The following is a 23,743-nucleotide window of genomic DNA, read 5'->3' as shown; positions in this document are numbered from 1 at the left end:
TCATGTCCATACAAACTGTCTCTCACTGATAGGCTCTTACTGTGCAGGGGGTGGTGGGCAGGAGGAAGGGGGACAGCACTGCCGGCATGCTGACTGCCTCAGGTGTATGAGAGGAGTCTGGGCTAGTGGCTGTTTCCGTTGTTATGGACTCCGTCGTCTCGGGGGGTGATGTCGACATGGTAACGGAGGTGTCATAAATGACTGGGAATAGAGAGGTAGTCTCCGTGGGCGTAGCAACAGGACGGTGTGTTTCTGTGGTGGTCAGGGTGCGGGTGGAGGAGGAGAGAGGGGGAGCAAGGGAAAAGGAAGTGGGGGAGGAGATAGGGGGAGCTGAGGGGGAGCTGGAAGGCTGGGTGGAAGGCTGGGGAGGGGTAGCAGGAGGGGGAGAGCGAGTGGGAGAATCAGGAGAGAGAAGAGGAGTGGTGGATTCGGTCACTACCAGGCTGGGGGAAGTAGGGGATGGCATTTCCATAGTTACTCTAGTGACCACTGCAGGGGTCAAGGTCGGGGTTGTGACCCCAGTGGTGCTGCTAGTAATGGTGGGGGAGGGAGAGGGGGAGATGGAGGGAGAGACTGCAGGTAAAGGGGTGTCCTCAGTCACAGTGGGGGTGGAGGGTGCGGGCAGAGAAGGGGGAGGAAGAGAGGGGGAGTGAGGAGGGGTGAGGGTGGGAGTGAAACTCTCTGTTAGGTGGGCTGTACTGGGCGTAGTGGGGGCTCTGGTGGCAGTAACAGTTGTAGAGGCAGCACTGGTTGTAGTTCTGGTACTAGTAGTCGTGGTCCTAGTAGTGGTCCTAGATGTAGTAATAGTACTAGTAGACCTAACAGTAGTAGTAGTGGGGATGGTGGTCGTTCGGTTTACGAAGGCGTAGGGTGTAGGAGTGGGAGGTAGGGACACACCTGAGGAAAGACACACAGACATACATTACTCTAAAAACGATGTAACTTTACAGATCCTGGTGTGGTGCACACTCTACTCACAGTCCTCTGTGTAGACACATCTCCTGGTGACCTCATCAAGAACCATGTTTTTGGGGCAGCGAGGGAAACAGCCCTCCACCCTGCCAGACACACATATAGACATGGACAAATGTTCAAAGAGCGTATTAATCATGCCCTTACAGTGTATAACCATGTTGTTTGTGTGTGTTTGTAAGTGTGCATTTCTAACTGTGTGTTAGGCGTGTTCTTACGGAGGCAGGAAGTGGCAGCGTGTGGCAGCGGGGTCGCTGCATGTACGGACACACGGACTGGCACATGCATGGTAGCGCCACTCACACATCATGCGGTACGGGATCACAAAACTGCTCTCTGTAATACAAACATACACATTGTGAACATACACATAAGAACTACAGTAAAATAAACTGTGTGTGTGCTGCGTATAATGAATTTGTATTTCTATCTAACCTTCCAGGGTAAAGGAGCTGCTGGTCTTGAAGTTGTCAGAGTTGTCATATTTCTGAGCTCGTGCAGACGTGCGTGTCAGAGTCAGGAACACTCCTGGCTGGCCAATCAGCTCAAAAGAGGTGTGGCCAGGCAGGAACACCCCCTGGTGCTGCAGGAAGGAAGCCCTGTGGCCAAACTCCTCCCCTCGGGTCCACTGCTCCAACCGCAGCCCAGTACGCTCAGACACAACCAGGAAGTAGTTAGGACGCTCTGCTGACTCCAGAGAGACCACCGGGAGACCTGTAATACAGAGTTTAACATATGGGTGAAGCTCATGTGAGTTGAGTTTGTGTGTGTTTTGTCTGTGTAGGTGTGTGTGAGACTCACGTGATGTGCGGTCCTTCTGTAGTCCTGCTGTGATCATGAAGTTGAAGAGTAGCCCAGGGGGAGGCAGCCCGCCTACGAACTCCCTAACTAGAGGAAACACTGACCCACTGGTTCTGTTCACACCGAAGACTGTAGCGTTATATACAGCACTGACCACCGAAAACGGTCCTTCACCTAACTCTACAGAGGGAGAAAGAGAGAGAGAGAGAGAGAGAGAGAGATAGGGGTGGAGGATATTCTCAATGTTGAGTGACTATATTAGGTCGCTCAGTTTGTATATGTGTATTTGTATTTTTGTGTGATTGAATGGTGTTCCCTTGTGAGTAATTGTGGTTAGCGTTCAAACAGACCTTGGTTGTAGTATTCACAATCATAGGCTGAAAGAAAAAACAAGTACAAACATTTAGAAACATACAACATCACATATGTACAGTATGTGATAGTACTGTAGCCATTCATAGCCAAGACATACTGTGTAGATCAAGCAGGGATAGAGAGACCATGGTATTGTGTGTGTGTGCACGTGTATCTGTGGTCATTTGATAACAGATATAAATATTTTAGGGTCAGAGGGGGTACTCTATAGTTCTGTGTACTGGCATGTGTGTGTGTGCATGCGGGCGTGTAGGAGCATTGACTGACCCAGCACCTATGCTGACAGACAGAGAGAAAGTCAGAGGAACAGACACACATTGCGTGTGTATATGTGTCTCTACTCACGGCAGACAGAGGGGTTTCTCCAGACCACAGTGACACCGTTTTGACAGCAGGTGTGTGCATAGGCAGCAATGGACGTACACAGACACTCACAGTCTCCGCCTCGGTTACAGTTACACGTGTCTGTCAAGCAGTTCCTATAGAACCATGATACATCCACCTACACACACACAAAAACACACACACATGAAAACACACACACAGGTCATATCTACCTGGGGGGTGAGTGAGGGTTTAGAGTGGGAGACAGGTCATTGGGGTTAGATGTGGGTTAGGAGTGTGTGTGAATAATGTAGGTAGGAATGAGTGACATGTTTGTGTGTGTTGAAGGGGAGTGAATAGGAGTGATGGGACATCAGAACAATGAGATGTGGGTTAAACTCTGGAACACAGGGATCAAATCACATTTTATTTGTCACATGCTTCGTAAACAGGTGTAGACTAACAGTGAAATGCTTACTTATGGGCTCTTCCCAACTATGCAGAGACAAAATAGAAAAAGAATAACACGAGGAAGAAATAAACAATGAGGAACGTTATATACACGGGGTACCAGTACTGAGTTGATGTGCAGAGGAACAATGTAATTGAGGTAGATATGTACACATAGGTAGCGGTAAAGTGACTAGGCAACACGATAGATAATAAACAGTTGCAGCAGCATATGTGATGAGTCAAAGAGTTAGTTCATAAAGGGTCAATGGAGATGGTCTGGGTAGCTATTTTGTTAACTATTTAGCATACTTATGGCTTGGGGGTAGAAGCTGTTCAAGGTCCTGTTGGTTCCAGACTTAGTGCATCGGTACCACTTGCCGTGCGGTAGCAGAGAGAACAGTCTATGGGTGGCTGGAGTCATTGACAGTTTTTAGGGCCTTCCCCTGACACCACCTGGTATAGAGGTCCAGGATGGCAGGGTGCTCGACCCCAGTAATGTACTAGGCCATATGCACTGCCCTCTGTAGCACCTTGTGGTCAGATGCCAAGCACTTACCGTATGAAGAAGTGAAGCAGCCGGTCAAGATGCTCTCGATGGTATAGCTCAGGGCCCATGCCAAATCTTTTCAGCCTCCTGAGGTTTAAGAGGCCATCTTGTGCTTTCTTCACGACTGTGTTGGTGTGTATGGACCATATTAATTCTTTACTGACGTGAACAGCGAAGAGCTTGAAGCTCTCAACCCGTTGATGTGGACATGCTCGGCCCTCCTTTTTCTGTAGCCCATGATCAGCTTCTTTGTCTTGCTGCTGTTGAGGTTGTCACTGACCTCCTCCCTATAGGCTGTCTTATTGTCGTTGGTGATCAGGCCTACCATCATCGTGTTGTCAGCAAAACTTTTGATGGTTTTGGAGTCGTAGGTTGAGATGCAATCATGGTTGAACAGGGAGTACAGTACGGGACAGACACACACACCCCTGAAAGCCCCCATATTGAAGGTCAGCATGGCGGATGTGTTGTTGCCTACCCTCACCATATGGGGGTGGCCTGTCAGGAAGTCCAGGATCCAATTGCAGAAGGAGGTGTTCAGTCCTAGGGTCATGAGCTTCAGTAGTGGTGAGTGGGTAAAATCAACGGGGAAGGAATGCCAGGAAAAAAAGCCATATTACAACCTATGTGTTGTGATAATTGCATTGTTTGTTCTATAACCTGTTAGTTCATATGCCTTGACACCGTGATTTATAGGTCTACAGCTGAGACAATAAGACACAGTGTCAGAATAAATTCAACCACATCTTTGTTTCATCTATCCGATGAAGTCCACAAAACATATTGCATGTCACAAAGCCTTACATGACCTACAGCATGGTCAAGCAAATGAATGTTTCCCACATTTTCGGACTACTAAACAACTATTGATTTAGAACCATGGAGAGTTACCGCAAGTCGCAAAGAAAACAGGCGTTGCCTCCACTATTCCAGCACCATTTCAACATCTAATATAGTGACAACTAAAATGTACCAAAAACGATTTAGTCCAATCAACGTAAGCTAAATATGGTGTGGCTGTCTATGGTACTGATTTGTGTGTGTGTGTGTACGTGCAAGTAGAAAATAACATGTTAACTCACCTTACTTGTAGAGAAACGCCAATGCCATTCTCCGATTTCATGTTGCCTAAACGGTGTATGACTCTGTCATACACGCCTTTAGTTTTTGTGGTCCTTGGCTACCTGGATAAAATGCTTGCTCGCTTCCCTAACTTCCTTTCACGGGCAACGATGCGCCAGGCCAGCTAGTTAACATTAGCCTACATTACAGTGCATTCAGAAAGTATTCAGACCTCTTGACTTTTTCCAAATTTTGTTACGTTAAAGCTTTGTTCTAAAATTGATTAAATGGGGTTTTCCCCCTCATCAATCTACACACAATACCCCATAAGGACAAAGCAAAAACAGGTTTTTAGCAATGTTTGCAAATGTACATATGCAAATGTAAGTATTCAGACACTTTAATCAGTACTTTGTTGAAGCACCTTTGGCAGCGATTACAGCCTCAAGTCTTCTTGGGTATGATGCTACATGCTTGGCACACTTGTATTTGGGGAGTTTCTCCCATTCTTCTCTGCAGATCCTCTCAAGCTCTGTCAGGTTGGATGGGGAGCGTCGCTGCACATCTATTTTCAGGTCTCTCCAGAGGAACTCTGGAGCTCTGTCAGGGAGACCATCAGGTTCTTGGTCACCTCCCTGACCAAGGCCCTTCTGCCCCGATTGCTCAGTTTGGCCGGGCAGCTAGCTCTTGGAAGAGTCTTGGTGGTTCCACAATTCTTCCATTTAAGAATGATGGAAGCCACTGTGTTCTTGTGGACCATCAATGCTGCAGAAATGTTTTGGTACCCTTCCCCAGATCTGTGCCATGACACAATCTTGTCTCAGAGCTCTGACATGCACTGTCAACTGTGCGACCTTATATAGACAGGTGTGTGCCTTTCCAAATCATGTCCAATTATTGAATTAACCACAGGTGGACTCCAAACAAGTTGTTGAAACATCTTAAGGATGATCAATGGAAACAGGATGTGCCTCTCATAGTGAAGGGTCTGAAAACTTATGTAAATAAGGTATTTTGGATTTAAATGTTTTATAAATTTGCAAACATTTCCAAAACCTGTTTTCGCTTTGTCATTATGGGGTATTGTGTGTAGATTGATGAGGAATTTTTGGGGGTTAATTTTAGAATAAGGTTATAACGTAAAGAAATGTGGAAAAAGTGAAGTGGTCTGAATACTTTCCGAATGCACTGTATGCTTGGATCAGAATCCCAATTATAATACTTGGCCAGTACGGAGAATAAAGTAAAACCACATGTCCAAATCCCTATCTCCATCCATGCCTAATAAGGAAAGGGACGATTTTAAATATGCAACAATTCAAGTTTTCTGTCAATGACGTTTGTCTTCTGATGTGAATGATCTGAAACCAATCCAGTGAGACTTTTCTTTGGTGAGCCAGGACCATTCACAGCTGAGCTTACTCAGTTTAGCTCAATGCTGATTGGCTATTATTTTATAACGTTTTTATCAAGGGACGCCAAATGCTCGCTGGCTTCCCTTGCATTCAAAGCTACGGGCGGCAACAATGTCATACGCTTTTTGACCAGACACCATAGATGGGCTACATATACAGAGACAGAGGGGTGGTGTTTCTTTCAATTGGATGCTTTCTCCAGTGAGACATTTAACCTCTTGTGAATTAAAGGAAATTTATGAAACACAGAAAGACAAAAGCAAAATTATTTTTTAAATGTTTTTTGGGGGGGTCATTTTTGGGGGGAAGCCTGGCTTCCCTTGTCATCCATGAACACACGCCATGCTGAGCATAGTAATGAGCTTGGAGGGCACTATGGTGTTGAACGCTAAGCTGTAGTCAATGAACAACATTCTCACATAGGTGTTCCTCTTGTCCAGGTGGGAGAGGGCAGTGTGGAGGGCAATTGAGATTGTGTCATCTGTGGAACTGTTGGGTGCTATGCGAATTGGAGTGGGTCGAGAGGTTCTGGAATGATGATGTTGATGTAAAACATGACCAGCCTTTCAAAGCTACACTCCTAGAAAAAAAACTAAAAGGGTTCCTAAAAGGGTTCCTCAGTAGTCCCCACATGAGAACCCTTTGAAGGATACTTTTTTGTTCCAGGTAGAACCATTTTGGGTGGATGCGAAAGAAACGCATACCTGTTTAGGCGAAGTGCTGGCTAGCGGACTAGAACACTTAGAAAAGAAAAGGACAGCCGCACACTCTAGGAGCTCAGATGCAATAATTGAATAACCTAATAACCAACGTTTCAACAGACAAGCTGTCATCATCAGGGTATAATGACAAACACTGTGGGTCACAGAAGGTTCTACATGGAACCCCAAAAGGTTCTACCTGGAACCAAAAAAGGGTTCTCCTATGGGGACAGCCAAAGAACCCTTTTGGAACCCTTTTTCAAAGAGTGTACAGATGTGAGTGCTACGAGGCGATAGTCAATTACACAGGTTAACTTGGTGTTCTTGGGCACAGGGTCTGCTTGAAACATGTACTGTAGGTAGTACAGACTGGGTCAGGGAACGTTTGAAAATGTCAGTGAAGGCACTTGCCAGCTGGTCAGTGGAAGCTCTGAGTACGTCTGGCCCTGGATGCGGGGCCATGTGAATGTTAACTTGTTTAACCTTTTCACGTGAGTTCCAAATATCTCGGTCCCCCTAGCATGAGTTGTCTTATGTGTGTGATGCCAGAATTAGTTCCAAAATGTAATTGTTACGCAACAGGACAGTTACCTCTTGCTGCTCTCAAATCAAGGCTCACTGCCTGCTAATTATAGGATATGTTTCAAGTTGTACATTTTACATGATTTTCAAAAAGTTTGAAATGATGTGCGTTCCGCCTCCTTATTAATTCATATAGAAGTAGCCCATTTCACCGTGACAGACAATTTACATTTGAGGCATGCTATGCTAATCTAAGGCGAGGATTAGCTAGATGAGCCGGATACATTTTTCTATTACATGAGAGCCCAAGCACTCCCCTAAAGTTTTCTCAGGTCATATACAGATATTTGTGCATCTGCAGTCAGAACAGAACCTGCCCAAACTTTTTCCCCCTGGTGCATTTTCCGGCTGGCGCCCGCATTGCCTTTATCGTTGTTTTCCTTACTAATAATTACTATGTGCATTCTTATCAAAGTACATTCCTTATTACCTTATCATAATACAGTTTCTGTGTATTATGTTATGTAATTTCTACTGTAGCACACCATATTTATGTATGGAGTATAATGTATTCTGTGTGTATTCCTTTACCGTGCACCCTTGAGGTACTGATTTCATAAACGTTATGGTGTTATAGGAGAATTGTGCTTATGTAAACTCAGAAAAAAAAGAAACATCCCTTTTTCAGAACCCTGTCTTTCAAAGATATTTCATAAAAATCCAAATAACTTCACAGATCTTCATTGTAAATGGTTTACACACTCTTTCCCATGCTTACCCAACAATTAATGAACATGCACCTCTGGAACGGTCGTTAAAACACTAACAGCTTACAGACGGTAGGCAATTAAGGTCACAGATATGAAAACTTAGGACACTAAAGAGGCCTTTCTACTGACTCTGAAAAACACCAAAAGAAAGATGCCCAGGGTCCCTGCTCATCTGCGTGAATGTGCCGCAGGCATGCTGCAAGGAGCCATGAGGACTGCAGATATGGCCAGGGCAATAAATTGCAATGTCCGTATTGTGAGACGCCTAAGACAATGCTACAGGGAGACAGGACGGAGAGCGGATCGTCCTCACCATGTCAGACCACATGTAACAACACCTGCACAGGATCGGTACATCTGAACATCACACCTGCGGGACAGGTACAGGATGGCAACAACATCTGCCCAAGTTACACCAGGAACGCACAATCCCTCCATCAGTGCTCAGACTGTCTGCAGTAGGCTGAGAGATGCTGGACTGAGGGCTTGTAGGCCTGTTGTAAGGCAGGTCCTCACCAGACGTCACCGGCAACAACATCGCCTATGGGCACAAACCCACCGTCACTGGACCAGACAGGACTGGCAAAAAGTGCTCTTCACAGACGAGTCACAGGTTTGTCTCACCAGGAGTGATGGTCGGATTCGTGTTTATCATTGAAGGAATGACCGTTACACCGAGGCCTGTACTCTGGAGAGGGATCGATTTGGAGATGGAGGGTCCGTCATGGTCTGGGGCGGTGTGTCACAGCATCATCGGACTGAGCTTGTTTTCATTGCAGGCAATCTCAACACTGTGCGCTACAGGGAACACATCTTCCTCCCTCATGTGGTACCCTTCCTGCAGGCTCATCCTGACATGACCTTCCAGCAGGACAATGCCACCAGCCATACTGCTCGTACTGTGCGTGATTTCCTGCAAGACAGGAATGTCAATGTTCTGCCATGGCCAGCGAAGAGCCCGGATCTCAATCCCATTGAGCACGTCTGGGACCTGTTGGATCGGAGGATGAGGGCTTGGGCCATTCCCCCCAGAAATGTCCGGGAACCTGCAGGTGCCTTGATGGAAGAGTGGGGTGACATCTCACAGCAAAATCTGGTGCAGTCCATTAGGAGATGCACTGCAGTACTTAATGCAGCTGATGGCCACACTAGATACAGACTGTTACTTTTGATTTTGCTTCCCCCCCTTTGTTCAGGGACACATTATTCAATTTCTGTTAGTCACATGTCTGTGGAACTTGTTCAGTTTATGTCTCAGTTGTTGAATCTTGTTATGTTCATACAAATATTTACACGTTAAGTTTTCTGAAAATAAACGCAGTTGACAGTGAGAGGACGTTTCTTTTTTTTGCTGAGTTTAGTTACCTTTTCTATTAGTTATGTAAAACAATGCTAACGCTAATGGAGTCAAAGAAGTTTTAAACCTTTAAAGCTGCCCAGGCCTTATCATGACCATTGCATTGGCCTGTGTCTTCATTTTGCCTGCATAGCTCTGCCTTACCCTGCTCCCTAGTGGAGCCCTTGTGGAGCTCTTCAGTTATTAAGTTACTTCATTGTAATAAGGATCTATTGCTATATCCTGATCATTTATTATAATTACCAATAATTCCTCTTCATTCTGTACTTTCAGAAACCACACACACAGTATTAAACATAACATGCCAAAATCATAACCTGAACTGGACATCTTTCTTGCCGAAGTTTGAGGACAGCTTTTGTATTCTCGGAACAAGTTGTTTGGAGATGGATGAGGGAGTGGGGAGGTGGGTGAGATATTGTCCATTTAGCGTCATAAAGGAACTGTATTTGATTTGTATGTGAACTGTATGTCCAATTACAAAAAATCTTGTTCAGTAATCATTTAGTTTGTTTGCCATTGAGGACAGCAGTACCGATCAGATGGAAAAACATATACCAATTGGTGGTTTTCCTAGCGCATGCCACAAAGCTGTTCATCATGTCCGCCATATCCACTGCCCCCCTTTTGCGATTATAGTCAAGCACACAGTCTGGTTTGATCTTTCTCTCTCCCATCAGGTTCCCTGTGGCTCTCTTCTCCTGTAGGTCCAAGGCATAGCGATTGGTCTCCTCCACTATATCTCCACCACTTCCTCTTTCAGAAATAGCTTGAAGCACTCTGCCTCAGAGGGAGATGGCAAGGGACTTTGCACTCCAGACTGGAACTCGTCAAAGCAAACAGCAGGGCCAAACGGGGTGAAATGGATGGCGGCCTTCCAGCTACCGCAGACATTTCGTACTTCACCCACTGTTGGTCTGCCTCCATCACCACCAGCATCTTCAGAGGGACCTGGGACTTTGTCGGTTGGAAAGGGTTCCTCAGATTCGGAGTTATCAATGGCCACAAGGCTGGGGGCAGCTCCTCAGTGTCACTGTCAGAATCTGATTCCTCACTGTCATACTCAGAATAATTGTCAGAATTTACAAATATCTCCAGAATTTCCTAATTTGTGAGTTGTCTCATTTTGAAAGACATTGCTAATGCTACAGCTTAGCCCACTAGCTACATACATAAACAACAACACTAATTGGCTCCAAGTGAGTGTCAGGGGAGATGTGATTGGCTGCTGGTGTGTTGATACTGATGATTTGTCTCCACAGATGGTTTGTTTATATAGCAAGTTAGGAGAACTAACACAGCAGGTTAGGTGAATTAACGTAGGCTTATAATTAGCTACTATTGCCCCTGACACAACGACCAGATAGAGTTGTTGAAGGCCTAGCTACTCCATATAGCCACAACAGTAGAAACATAAAACAAACTACCTGTGGCAATCAGTATCATTACACCGGCAAGAGCCACTTGTATCCATAAATCACTATCAGAAAATGGTTTGTGTGGTAATCATTTCTTTATTTGTTGTTTAATTCATGTTTTCAAGTAATGGTGACAAATCATGCATTCTGATTCTTGCATAGATTTTAATGGACACAGATGATGTGTGTAAAATAATTTTTTGAAGGCTGTACTGAGTATGATGAGCTAATGCTAAGCTATTTGCCGGCTATGTGTGGAGCAATGTTTGTTGACATCATTCAATACATTCTGGTTGTCACGTAAATGTCTGTCAAACCAAAGATATTATAGAAAATGAGGTGAAGGGATGGTTCACTCGTCTTTCGAGTCAACTTCAGGAAGAGAATGATGGTAGATGACACAGCCCCTTTCGCCTTTGAAATGCATACCGCAAACAGACCCAACTCATCTTGTCATCTCTTCTTATATTTGGTTGACACAGAAAAAAAAACATGGCGGTGCGCACAAACTCTGCCCACCGTCGGATTACATTAGTATTTTAGAAAGTGTTTTACTCAATTACTTCAATCACTGGTGAGCTCACCCGTGATTTGATTAATTGTAAATAGTAACTGCTATTAGCTAATTCATATTATGGTTTCGATCAGCTGAGAGTTAGCTAAATATGACAGTTTGCGTTAGCTCCCTCTTTATTCAGTTAGCACTAGGACTAACGTAGCCTACATTTCTCTGATATGGATGAGAATTGTGTTACACTGTTGCTACTTCTGTGCACATTGCATCCAAAAATAAACTGCTCACATTGAGGACATAGCGTTATTGTAAGGGATCTTGTCCTCCTCTTCTGAGGAGGAGAAGCGAGAAGGATCAGAGGACCAAAACGCAGCGTGGTAAGTGTCCATAATGTTTATTTTTAAACATAAACTGAACACTACGAAATACAAAACAATAAACGTGAAATGAACGAAACAGTCCCGTGTGGCGACAAACACTGACACAGAAGACAAACACCCACAACCCAAAACTGAAACCCAGGCTACCTAAGTATGATTCTCAATCAGGGACAACAATTGACAGCTGCCTCTGATTGAGAACCATACTAGGCCGAACTCAAAAACCAACATTGAAAAACAAACATAGACTGCCCACCCAACTCACGCCCTGACCAAACTAAAACAAAGATAAAATAACAGAACTATGGTCAGAACGTGACAGTACCCCCCCCCCCTCCAAAGGTGCGGACTCCGGCCGCAAAACCTGAACCTATAGGGGAGGGTCTGGGTGGGCGTCTGTCCGCGGTGGCGGCTCTGGAGCGGGACGTGGACCTCACTTCACCGTAGTTTTTTTGCGCCTCTTAGCCTGCCTCCGTGGCCTGTTTAGAGCGGCGACCCTCGCCGCCGACCTTGGACTGGGGACCCATGCCACGGGTCTCGAATGGACGGGAGATTCCGGCAGCACCGGACAGGCGGGAGACTGCAGCAGCGCCGGACAGGCGGGAGACTCCGGCAGCGCTGGAGTGAAGGGTGATTCTAGCATCGCCGGCGTGACAGGCAGCTCTGGCAGTTCCTGGCTGACTGACGGCTCTGGCAGGTCCTGGCTGACTGACGGCTCTGGCAGGTCCTGGCTGACTGACGGCTCTGGCAGGTCCTGGCTGACTGACGGCACTGGCAGCTCCTGGCTGACTGACGGCTCAGGACAGACTGACGGCTCTGGCAGCTCAGGACAGACTGGCGGCTCTGGCAGCTCAGGACAGACTGGCGGCTCTGGCAGCTCAGGACAGACTGGCGGTTCTGGCAGCTCAGGACAGACGGGAGACTCTGGCAGCGCTGGAGAGGAGGAAGGCTCTGGCAGCGCTGGACAGGCGGGAGCACCTGTAGGGAGAAGACAGAGAGACAGCCTGGTGCGGGGGGCTGCCACCGGAGGGCAAGTACGTGGAGGTGGCACCGGACAGACCGGACCGTGAAGGCGCACTGGAGCTCTAGAGCACCGAGCCTGCCTAACCTTACCTGGTTGAATGCTCCCCGTAGCCAGGCCAGTGCGGCGAGGTGGAATAGCCCGCACTGGGCTGTGCTGGCGAACCGGGGACACGATGCGTAAGGCTGGTGCCATGTACACCAGCCCGAGGAGACGCACTGGAGACCAGATGTGCTGAGCCGGCTTCATGGCACCTGGCTCGATGCCCACTCTAGCCTGGCCGATACGAGGTGCTGCAATGTACCGCACCGGGCTATGCACATGCACCAGGGACACCGTGCGTTCCCTCCGCATAACACGGTGCCTGCCTGGTCCCTCTCTCTCTCCGGTAAGCACGGGAAGTTGGCGCAGGTCTCCTACCTGACTTCGCCACACTCCCGTGTGCTTCCCCCGAGAAATTTTTGGGGCTGCCTCTCGGGCTTCCAGCCGAGCTGCCGTGCTGCCTCCTCATACCGGCGCCTCGCTGCTTTCACTGGCTCCAGCTCTGCTTTGGGGCGGCGATATTCCCCTGGCTGTGCACATGGTCCCTTGCCGTCCTCCCATGTCCAGGAGTCCTGTGTTTTTAGTCGCTGCTGCTGCTGCCCGTTACCACGATACTTGGTCCTTGGTTGGTGGGTGTTTCTGTAAGGGATTTCGTCCTCCTCTTCTGAGGAGGAGAAGCGAGAAGGATCAGAGGACCAAAACGCAGCGTGGTAAGTGTCCATAATGTTTATTTTAAAACATAAACTGAACACTACGAAATACAAAACATTAAACGTGAAATGAACGAAACAGTCCCGTGTGGCGACAAACACTGACACGGAAGACAAACACCCACAACCCAAAACTGAAACCCAGGCTACCTAAGTATGATTCTCAATCAGGGACAACAATTGACAGCTGCCTCTGATTGAGAACCATACTAGGCCGAACTCAAAAACCAACATTGAAAAACAAACATAGACTGCCCACCCAACTCACGCCCTGACCATACTAAAACAAAGATAAAATAACAGAACTATGGTCAGAACGTGACAGTTATAAAGACTGTGTTTGTGAAAAAAATGTATGTGAAAAAACGGTATGGCCAGCTCAAATGCTAGATGTTCTAATCAAGTGTTCTAATCACACCGGTTTGAGCGTATGCTGCAGGGACCACTGTAGAATGATCACACCTGTGTGTTTGTACGTGTCAAAGGGTTAAAGGTCTTATTCACATTGGCTACGGAGAGCGAGATCACAGTTGTCTGGAACAGCTGGTGCTCTCATGCTTGGTTCAGTGTTGCTTGTCTCAAAGCGAGCATAGAAGGCATTTAGGTCATCTGGTAGGCTTATGTCACTGAGCTGCTCGCAGTTGGGTTTCCCTTTGTAATCCGTGATTGTTTGCAAGTCCTGCCACATCCAACGATTGTCAGAGCTGGCCTAGTAGGATTCAATCTTAGTCCTGTATTGATGCTTTGCCTGTTTGATGGGTCGTCAGAGGTCATAGCAGGATTTCTTATAAGTGTCCGTATTAGTGTCCTGCTCCTTGAAAGCAACAGTTCTAGCCTTTAGCTCAGTAAGGATGTTGCCTGTAATCCATGGCTTCTGGTTGGGCTATGTACTGTATGTACAGTCAATGTGGGGACGTCGTCGTCGATCCACTTACTAATGAAGCCGGTGCCTGATGTGGTAAACTCCTCAATGTTATTGGATGAATCCTGGAACATATTCCAGTCTTTGCTAGTGAAACAGTGATGTAGCTTAGCATCTGCTTCATTGGGCCACTTCCGTCTCTTGTACTTCATGTTTGAGTTTTGGCTTGTAAGCAGGAATAAGGAGGATAGAGTTATGGTCACATTTGCCAGGGAGGGCGAGGGAAAGCCTTGTATGCATTTCTGTGTGTGGAGTAAAGGTGATCTAGAGTTTTGTCGCCTGTAGTTGCACAGGTGACATTCTGGTAAAAATGAGGTAAAACAGATTCCAGGTTCCCTGCATTAAAATTCACCGGCAATGAGTAGCGTTGCTTCTGCATGTGCATTTTCTTGTTTGCTTATGGCCCTACACAGATTAGACATTAGAGATGCATGGTATGCATGTGCATGTGTGCAGTCTTTGTCATGACAACAAATTACACCCAATAAACAATAATATTTTTTTAAATAAACATTCACATACATTATCTTACTAAAACTGTCAGCTTAATAAGGGTCACTCTTGTTATTGTTTTATTATTCAATTTGTAAGCAGATGGTGTCAGTCAGCACCATCTGTTGGCCCCTTAGAGAATAAGAGCGCACAACCTCCAATATCCATCTCCCGCACACATTTAATAATAATTTGGTGGGTGCTTATATTTGTTTTTTGCATATCCCAACTCCCCCTGAGACACCCTTGGAGAGTGGGGCCATGGCCAGGGTCTGCCATTATCTTGGTGACACTGGAGCAATTAGGGTTAAGTGCCTTGCTCAAGGGCACATCAACAGATTTTTCACCTTGTCGGTTCGGAGATTCCAACCAGCAACCTTTTGGTTACTGGCCTAATGCTCTAACGGCTACACTTAGAAAAAAAAGGTGCTATCTAGAACCTTAAAGGGCTCTTTGGCTGTCCCCATAGGAAAACCCTTTGAAGAACCTTTTTTGGTTGCAGGTACAGGTAGAACCCATTTGGTTCCAGGTAGAATCCCTAGAACCCTGAAACCAAAAAGAGTTATCCTATGTGGACAGCCGAAGAACGCTTTTGGAACACTTTTTTCTAAGACTGTAGGCTACCTGCTGCCCACATTTAACCTGAACCCTGTATGTGTGTGTCCATTAGTGTATATCTCCTGAGAGTAGAGCATGTTTACTGAGAGCAGATAAGAATCGTTCCCATAACCCACTCCCCAGTGTGGGTGTGTGTGTACTCACCACGTTGTGACAGGGGATAAAGATGTCACTGTAGAGTAGTGCACACTCTCTCTTGGCGTACGGCTGTCTACCCAGGTCTCCTTCACACGCTCTCTTCACCACATAGTCACTCTCACACTGACACACGCACGCATGCACGCAGACATACACACACGCAGACACACACACACACACACACAGAGTGAGTGGGTGTCTGATTTCTCTTAAATATCACAGGTATGCCCTAGAGACGCAGGAGACTGGGTTGAAGGGTGGAAGCGCGGGGGGGGGGGGGGGGGGGGGGGGGTGGAATAAGGGTAGGGGCGGGGAAATAGACCTCTTTCACTTTCCCAACTAAAGACCAAGGACATGAAATGGAAAATGGAAATGTTCCCCCTTTTAGCCAGCTTGTATTCATTACTCTAGGCATCATTTTTATCATTAGAAGGAAATCAAAAAATCGCTGTGAATCTGTTTAGTTCAGTTGTTATTGTTCCAAGTGGGAGTTAGAGCAGATGGTTCTGAGTTTAAAATTCCACTTTGCGTGTGTGTGTGTACCTTTCCCAGAGCCCAGCTGTCTCCAAAGCCCTGAGCATTGCTGACCTCCATGTGACTGGACGTGGTCATGTCATTCACCGTCACACTGTCAAAGTTCCCACACAGACCACTCAGGAGACCCTAGAGACAGACAGGGGGAGAAAGAGGGAGATGCGAGAAAGAAAAAGACGGAATAGGGGTGGGGGTGGGTGGGTGTGTGTGTGTGTGAGTGAGTGTTCCAACTCAGTTCTGGTGAGAGAGAGAGAGAGAGAGAGAGAGCGAGAGAGAGAGTGTGGGCGTTAAAAGTATCCTGACCTTCCACTGTGGTCCAGCTCTGATGTGCACGGTTGTCTTGCGGTCCCAGAGAACGGTCAGGTCCTGTTTGGGGAAGTGGATGGCTGTGTAGTAGCCTGCTGACCACAGCTCAAACTCTGACCCCTTACCTACCACACTGGAGGGGCTCTGGATGAAGAGAAGAGATCACACACACACACACACACACATACACCGGACCAGACCTTGGTTAGAACACATCAGGAGTGTCACACATACCAAACACATAAACACAAATAATATGTTTGTTATAGCGGCTATCAGATCAGTAAGAGTTTCTAGCTAGTCCTAAATGAGGGTTAGTGCTGCCCACCAGAGAGCGCTCATGGACTTTCAGGTTTTAGAGTGAGAAGGGAAAGGTTGGTGTGCGTGTATGTGTGTGATGCGCACAGGCTGGCCTGAGTTGTCGTTGAAGTAAATCTTGGTGAATCCAACATGGATGACCAGCATCTTCATACAGACGATCCCACTCTGATAACAATCCTTATTCTGGGCCACGATGGACACCTCACCATCTATACTCTGGAGAGAGAGAGAGAGAGAGAGAGATAGGAGAGAGAGTGAGCAAGAGAGAGAGCAGTCCTTATCCCGGGCTACTATGGACTGCACTTCATCTATACTCTGGGGAAAGAGTACTGTGTGTGGTGTGCAGGTCTGTCCCCAGGGCTGATAGAGTGCATTCCTGGCGCTCACTGTTCCTCCTCTGGGGGACTCTGACATTTACAGTAGCAACATCACATTCAGGGTAGGGAACGTACTAAACGATGCAGATAGCAAAGTCATGAAAAGAGCTGACATACACTATATAATTACAAAAGTATGTGGACACCCCTTCAAATTAGTGGATTCGGCTATTTAAGCCATACCCATTGCTGACAGGTGTATAAAATCGAGCACACCGCCATGCAATCTCCATAGACAAGCATTGGCAGTAGAATGGCATGTACTGAAGAGCTCAGTGACTTTCAACATGGCACCATCATAGAGCTGCCCCGGTCAAGTACTGTTATTGTGAAGTGGAAACGTCTCGGAACAAGAACGACTCAGCCGCGAAGTGGTAAGCCACACAAGCTCACAGAACGGGATGACCGAGTGCTGAAGTGCGTAACGCGTCTGTCCTCAGTTGCAACACTGACTACTGAGTTCCAAACTGCCTCTGGAAGCAACATCAGCACACAAACCTACGATCACCATGTGCAATGGCAAGCATCGGCTGGAGTGGTGTAAAGCTCGCCGTCATTGGACTCTGGAGCAGTTGAAACAAGTTATCTGAATCACGCTTCACCATCTGGCAGTCCGACTGAAGAATCTGGGTTTGGCAGATGCCAGGAGAACGCTACCTGCGTTCATGGATAGGCCCCTTAACTCTAGTGAAGGGAAATCTTAATGCTACAGGATACAATGACATTCTAGACAATTCTGTGCTTTCATCTTTGTGGCAAAGGCCCTTTCCTGTTTCAGCATGATAATGCCCCCTTGCACAAAGCGAGGTCCATACAGAAATGTTTTGTCGAGATCGGTGTGGAAGTACTTCAACCCCATCGAACACCTTTGGGATGAATTGGAACGCCGACTGCGAGCCAGGCCTAATCGCCCAACATCAGTGTCCAACCTCACTAATGCTCTTGTGGCTGAATGGAAGCAAGCCTCCGCAGCAATGTTCTACCATCTAGTGGAAAGCTTTCCCAGAAGAGTGGAGGCTGTTATAGCAGAAAAAGGGGGACCAACTCCATATTAATGCCCATGATTTTGGAATGAGATGTTCGACAAGCTTTTGGCCATGTAGTGTATCTTAGTGTACCTGTCAGTTAAAAGGCATATCTGTTTCCGGAAGGATCGGGTGACTTAATGCTTACCCCAGCTCATAGCCCTGAGTAAAATAATAGACAACAGAACAGGGAAATGTGATGTGATCAGCATTAGATGGAACACCTAATATGGCTGCCAGTCCAGCCACCACAGAACCTTGATTAGAACTGGAATGTCCCAACGTCCTGCTCATTCTAATTGTATATCCCTGGGAGTCTGCCGCGAACAGGCCTCTCTTTGTGTTACTCAGGTGTGTGTGTGTGTGTGTGTGTTGCTACAGCTTTGCTTACCTCAGTCGCTCTAATTAAAAATCGTTCCCAGATTAAAGAAACTCCTTGGATCCCCTTTCCCTGATCCCAATCTGCCTACACACACACACACGCACACGCACACGCACACACACACACAAACGGCCGAGGAGCACAGCGGCTCTCTTCAAACATTGCAGTCGCTAACCCAGTGACTCTCTGACAGCCCAAGCCCCTAGATAATTCCCATTATTACTACTCAGTCCCGTGTACGGTCTGTTAGAAATTCTCTCAGTTCTAGGGCTGCTAAAATCAGTAATCTTGTTGAGCTATTTCTCCCCATTAGTACTGTTAGCTCTGCTAGTCTCCAACTGTACACTCTCCAGCAGACTTTAAAACGAGGCTTTGGCTGATGCAAATTAATGTACAAATGAAGTATTATCTCCAAGATGGACATGTTGGACATTTGGGTCCGGGATACAAATCCCAACATTTTAGTGTGCTCTGAAACATGGTTAAAAAGCTCTGTTGATGATAATTCCATTGCACTTCATGATTAAAAAGTTTACAGATGTGATAGGACAAGAAGGGTGGTGGTGTAGCAATTTATGTGAAAAACAACTTTAAGGTGACCTACTAGTTGAGCTACTAGTTATAAATGTTATTTCTCAGAATATTAATTTCTATGTTGCTGGGATCTATCGACCTCCCTACACCACAGCGGCAGCAACTAGCTCCATGAATAGCCTCTGAAATAGTGATATCGGGGGTCTGAATCTCGATTAGCTTACTCCCTCGTCTGATTGTCTTAAATCAGCATGTACTGATCCGAACTTAGTCCAATTGATTTCAGAGACCATTTGTTTGAATGTAGAGAATCCTGCTAAATCAACTCTGATTGATTTCATACTTACAAATAACCCTCCTAAATACTTAACTAGTGGTGTCTTTACTATGGGACCTCAGTGACCACTGTCCCAAAGTCCGTGCCAGAAACACAAAGTTGCCTAAAACTCAACCACGCCTTACTGCTAAGAGAAACTTTAAACACTTCCATGAGTAGGGTTCTGACATGACCTTAACCATTGAGTCTTACTTAGTGTTAATGACACTCCGGAAGCAGAACTTGACCTTGAACAATTCTTTAGTATGTTTATCTCTTCATCTGATAAACATGCTCCTATGAAGAGATTAAGAATGAAAGATAGAGCCAATCCATGGTTCACGCCTGAACTTGATGAGTTAATTCAGCTAAGGAACAAAGCTTGGTCTGAAGCCAGACACAATGGTAGCTCTGCTGACTGGCTCACCTTCAGATAACTTAGAAATATATTTACTGCTTCCGTAAAAAGGGCTAAATCTAACTATTTCATTAATTCCATATCTGACTCTCGTGGCAATCCAGCTAAGTTTTGGAAGGCTATTAAATCAATAAAAATAAGCAGCCACACCTTTCAGCCCAATGAGGTTCTATTGAACTCCCAATACTATAGCAGACAAAACTGAAATAACTGATGAGTTAACCAACATTTTATTGCAGCAGGACATTTTTTTGAAAGGGGAAATAGCAGCAATAAGGACAACTCTGAAAATACTGTTCATGAACATAATACAAGCTAATCTCTGATGCAACCCTGTTTAATCAGACTTGCCTGCTACTGTAAATGGTGACCCACTGTTCTCTCTTCGGCAAGTCACTAGTAGGGATGTTCTGGACACTCTCTTAGCTATTGATGTTAAAAAATACACTGGGGCAGACATGCTTGACCCATGTCTTCAACAGTTTACTGCACCCTCTGATTATGGAGCTCTTGACATATATTTTTTATCTATCCATTCTCTTGGTTACTATTACTAAGGCGTGGAAGGCAGCCCTTGTTCTCCCACTTCATAAAGGTGGTGATCCCTGCCATCTTAATAATTATTTCCCAATTTCAAAGCTTTCATGTCTAGTGAAAATATTTGAACTCTTGGTAAGCTGCAGTCCATTTCAAATAGAACATTTATCCTGAATACTCATCAGTCAGGCTTTAGGCCAGGACACAGCACCATCTTGGCTGCTTCTCTAGTCATACATGACATAGTTAATGCACAGGGTAGGAAACAGCACTGCGCTGCCCTAACTGGGGCTTACATCTCTATGTGGATGACACATATATTTATTCCCGTGCCCCCTCAGTGCAGCAAGCCATTCACCACCTTCTGCTTGGCTTTAATTCAATTCAAGAATCGCTCACCGATCTTAAATTAGTGTTAAATGTTGATAAAACCAAGTTTATGTCTCCAGCTCTTGTCAAATTGATCCTAAAGACCTGTATCTGTACCTTGACAGGAGCCCAAAATGAGCTAGACCTGCATTATAAGTATGTAGGTATTTGGATAAGTTGTACATTAAAACACGAATTGATAAGCTGACAAAAAGTTGTGAGTAAAGATTGGTTTCATGTAAATAAATAAATCTTGTCTCACTTTTGAAAATAGGAGGAAAATTGATCAAGCAACACTGTGTTAAAACCTCTAGATTCAGTCTATCACTCAGCTTAACATTTCACCACTGGTGATAATTTCTGTACGGATCATTGTTTCTTATAGTTCTGTTGGCTGGGAGGCTCTGACTACCAGAAGGGCCCAACATTAGCTTTTATTCATATACACTGCTCAAAAACATAAAGGGAACACTTAAACAACACAATGTAACTCCAAGTCAATCACACTTCTGTGAAATCAAACTGTCCACTTAGGAAGCAACACTGATTGACAATAAATTGCACATGCTGTTGTGCAAATGGAATAGACAACAGGTGGAAATTATAGGCAATTAGCAAGACACCCCCAAAAAAGGAGTGGTTCTGCAGGTGGTGACCACAGACCACTTCTCAGTTCCTATGCTTCCTGGCTGATGTTTTGGTCACTTTTGAATGCTGGCGGTGCTTTCACTCTAGTGGTAGCATGAGACGGAGTCTACAACCCACACAAGTGGCTCAGGTAGTGCAGCTCATCCAGGATGGCACATCAATGCGAGCTGTGGCAAGAAGGTTTGCTGTGTATGTCAGTGTAGTGTCCAGAGCATGGAGGCGCTACCAGGAGACAGGCCAGTACATCAGGAGACGTGGAGGACGCCGTAGGAGGGTAACAACCCAGCAGCAGGACCGCTACCTCCGCCTTTGTGCAAGGAGGAGCAGGAGGAGCACTGCCAGAGCCCTGCAAAATGACCTCCAGCAGGCCACAAATGTGCATGTGTCTGCTCAAACGGTCAGAAACAGACTCCATGAGGGTGGTATGAGGGCCCGACGTCCACAGGTGGGGGTTGTGCTTACAGCCCAACACCGTGCAGGACGTTTGGCATTTGCCAGAGAACACCAAGACTGTGCTCCTCACGAATGAAAGCAGGTTCACACTGAGCACATGTGACAGACGTGACAGAGTCTGGAGACGCCGTGGAGAACGTTCTGCTGCCTGCAACATCCTCCAGCATGACCGGTTTGGCGGTGGGTCAGTCATGGTGTGGGGTGGCATTTCTTTGGGGGGCCGCACAGCCCTCCATGTGCTCGCCAGAGGTAGCCTGACTGTCATTAGGTACCGAGATGAGATCCTCAGACCCCTTGTGAGACCATATGCTGGTGCGGTTGGCCCTGGGTTCCTCCTAATGCAAGACAATGCTAGACCTCATGTGGCTGGCGTGTGTCAGCAGTTCCTGCAAGAGGAAGGCATTGATGCTATGGACTGGCCCGCCCGTTCCCCAGACCTGAATCCAATTGAGCACATCTGGGACATCATGTCTCGCTCCATCCACCAACGCCACGTTGCACCATAGACTGTCATCAGGAGCATGCCTAGGCGTTGTATGGAGGTCATACAGGCACGTGGAGGCCACACACACTACTGAGCCTCATTTTGACTTGTTTTAAGGACATTACATCAAAGTTGGATCAGCCTGTAGTGTGGTTTTCCACTTTAATTTTGAGTGTGACTCCAAATCCCGACCTCCATGGGTTGATAAATTTGATTTCCATTGATAATTTTTGTGTGATTTTGTTGTCAGCACATTCAACTATGTAAAGAAAAAAGTATTTAATAAGATTATTTCATTCATTCCGATCTAGGATGTGTTATTTTAGTGTTCCCTTTATTTTTTTGAGCAGTGTATGCTCCCATACTATTTCACCTCACTTCTAAATTGGAAATCTAGTAACAAATAGACTCAGTTTCTAGACTGGTTGGTACAAGAGGTTCTACGGGTCTCCTCTGAGTTAGGGAAGACTGCTTTCAGCTACTATGCCCCGCCGTCCTGGAATGACCTACAGGTCACTCTAAAACTTTATTCTTTGGGCCCAAAAGGTGAATTTAGGGAAGAAAAAAAAATAGATTATGAAAAGTGGACTTGTTTTGATTGATTGTATGTATTTGTTTCTACTTACTGCCCCTTTGAATGTAACGTAATTTATTTGAAATTATGTAACTGTAATTGTTTTGTGATCATGCTCACATTGCTTTAACTGCTGTTCTCAGGGCACCATTGGAAATGAAACTCTGGGCTCAGTGGGTTTCCCTGGTTCAATAAAGGTTCATAAAAAAACACACACACACACACCTTGAGTAAGTAGACCTGACAGTCCGAGTGATAGTCATACTCCAGGCCGTCAAAGGTGTGGTAGTGTCTGTCGCTGTAGACCGTACATACTGCCGGACACGGAGAGTAATTACAGTTAAAATACCCCCGGTGACACACACTGGAGAGAGACAGAGACAGGGAGAGATAGATAGATAGACAGAGGGGGAGAAAAACATACAGACAAAAATAAAGACAAAGAGAAGACAGTAAATGAAACACAAGTGAGCATTTGAACAATATTTAGGATACTAGTGCTCTATTTTTTTCATGTTAACATCATTTAACAATCCTTAATGGAAACACACCAAAAAACATGTTTCATTAGTCCATTGTTGATATAGTCCCTAAATGTTTTGCGTGTCAGCAATCAAGTTTTCAAGATATATAATTTTCAAAATACAGAAATACAGCCGGCATCAAATTAAATCAAATTGTATTGGTCCCATACACCGAATACAACATGTGAAGATTTTACAGTGAAATGCTTACTTACGAGCCCATTCCCAACAATACAGAGTTAAAAAGTATGACAAATATTTTCTAAATAAAAAAAGGAAATAGTAACACAATAAAATAACAATAACGAGGCTATATAATGTACAAGGAGTACCAGTACTGAATCAATGTGCATCATACCGGCTGTATTTCTGTATTATGAAAGTTAT

General features: G+C 45.7%; 1 protein-coding gene across 1 annotated transcript in view; it reads right to left on the bottom strand.

Annotated features, from left to right (window-relative positions):
- Positions 1-23,743, bottom strand: part of LOC109888858 (otogelin-like protein) — a 62,404-nt gene that overhangs the window by 11,420 nt on the left and 27,241 nt on the right. The window contains exons 22-33 of the mRNA XM_031821413.1: positions 23,058-23,196; positions 16,800-16,931; positions 16,392-16,538; positions 16,098-16,217; positions 15,561-15,677; positions 2,490-2,650; positions 2,416-2,422; positions 1,774-2,026; positions 1,408-1,686; positions 1,191-1,308; positions 979-1,058; positions 41-897 (exon numbers count right to left, since the gene is read on the bottom strand). Of these exons, the coding sequence (XP_031677273.1) occupies positions 41-897; positions 979-1,058; positions 1,191-1,308; positions 1,408-1,686; positions 1,774-2,026; positions 2,416-2,422; positions 2,490-2,650; positions 15,561-15,677; positions 16,098-16,217; positions 16,392-16,538; positions 16,800-16,931; positions 23,058-23,196 (2,410 nt within the window). The remainder of the gene's footprint in view (positions 1-40; positions 898-978; positions 1,059-1,190; positions 1,309-1,407; positions 1,687-1,773; positions 2,027-2,415; positions 2,423-2,489; positions 2,651-15,560; positions 15,678-16,097; positions 16,218-16,391; positions 16,539-16,799; positions 16,932-23,057; positions 23,197-23,743) is intronic.

Source organism: Oncorhynchus kisutch, linkage group LG4, assembly GCF_002021735.2.
Source record: "Oncorhynchus kisutch isolate 150728-3 linkage group LG4, Okis_V2, whole genome shotgun sequence".
NCBI classification, from domain to species: domain Eukaryota; kingdom Metazoa; phylum Chordata; class Actinopteri; order Salmoniformes; family Salmonidae; genus Oncorhynchus; species Oncorhynchus kisutch.
The sequence above is the reverse complement of the archived record's forward strand: the minus strand, read 5'-3'. Positions and strand labels throughout refer to the sequence as shown.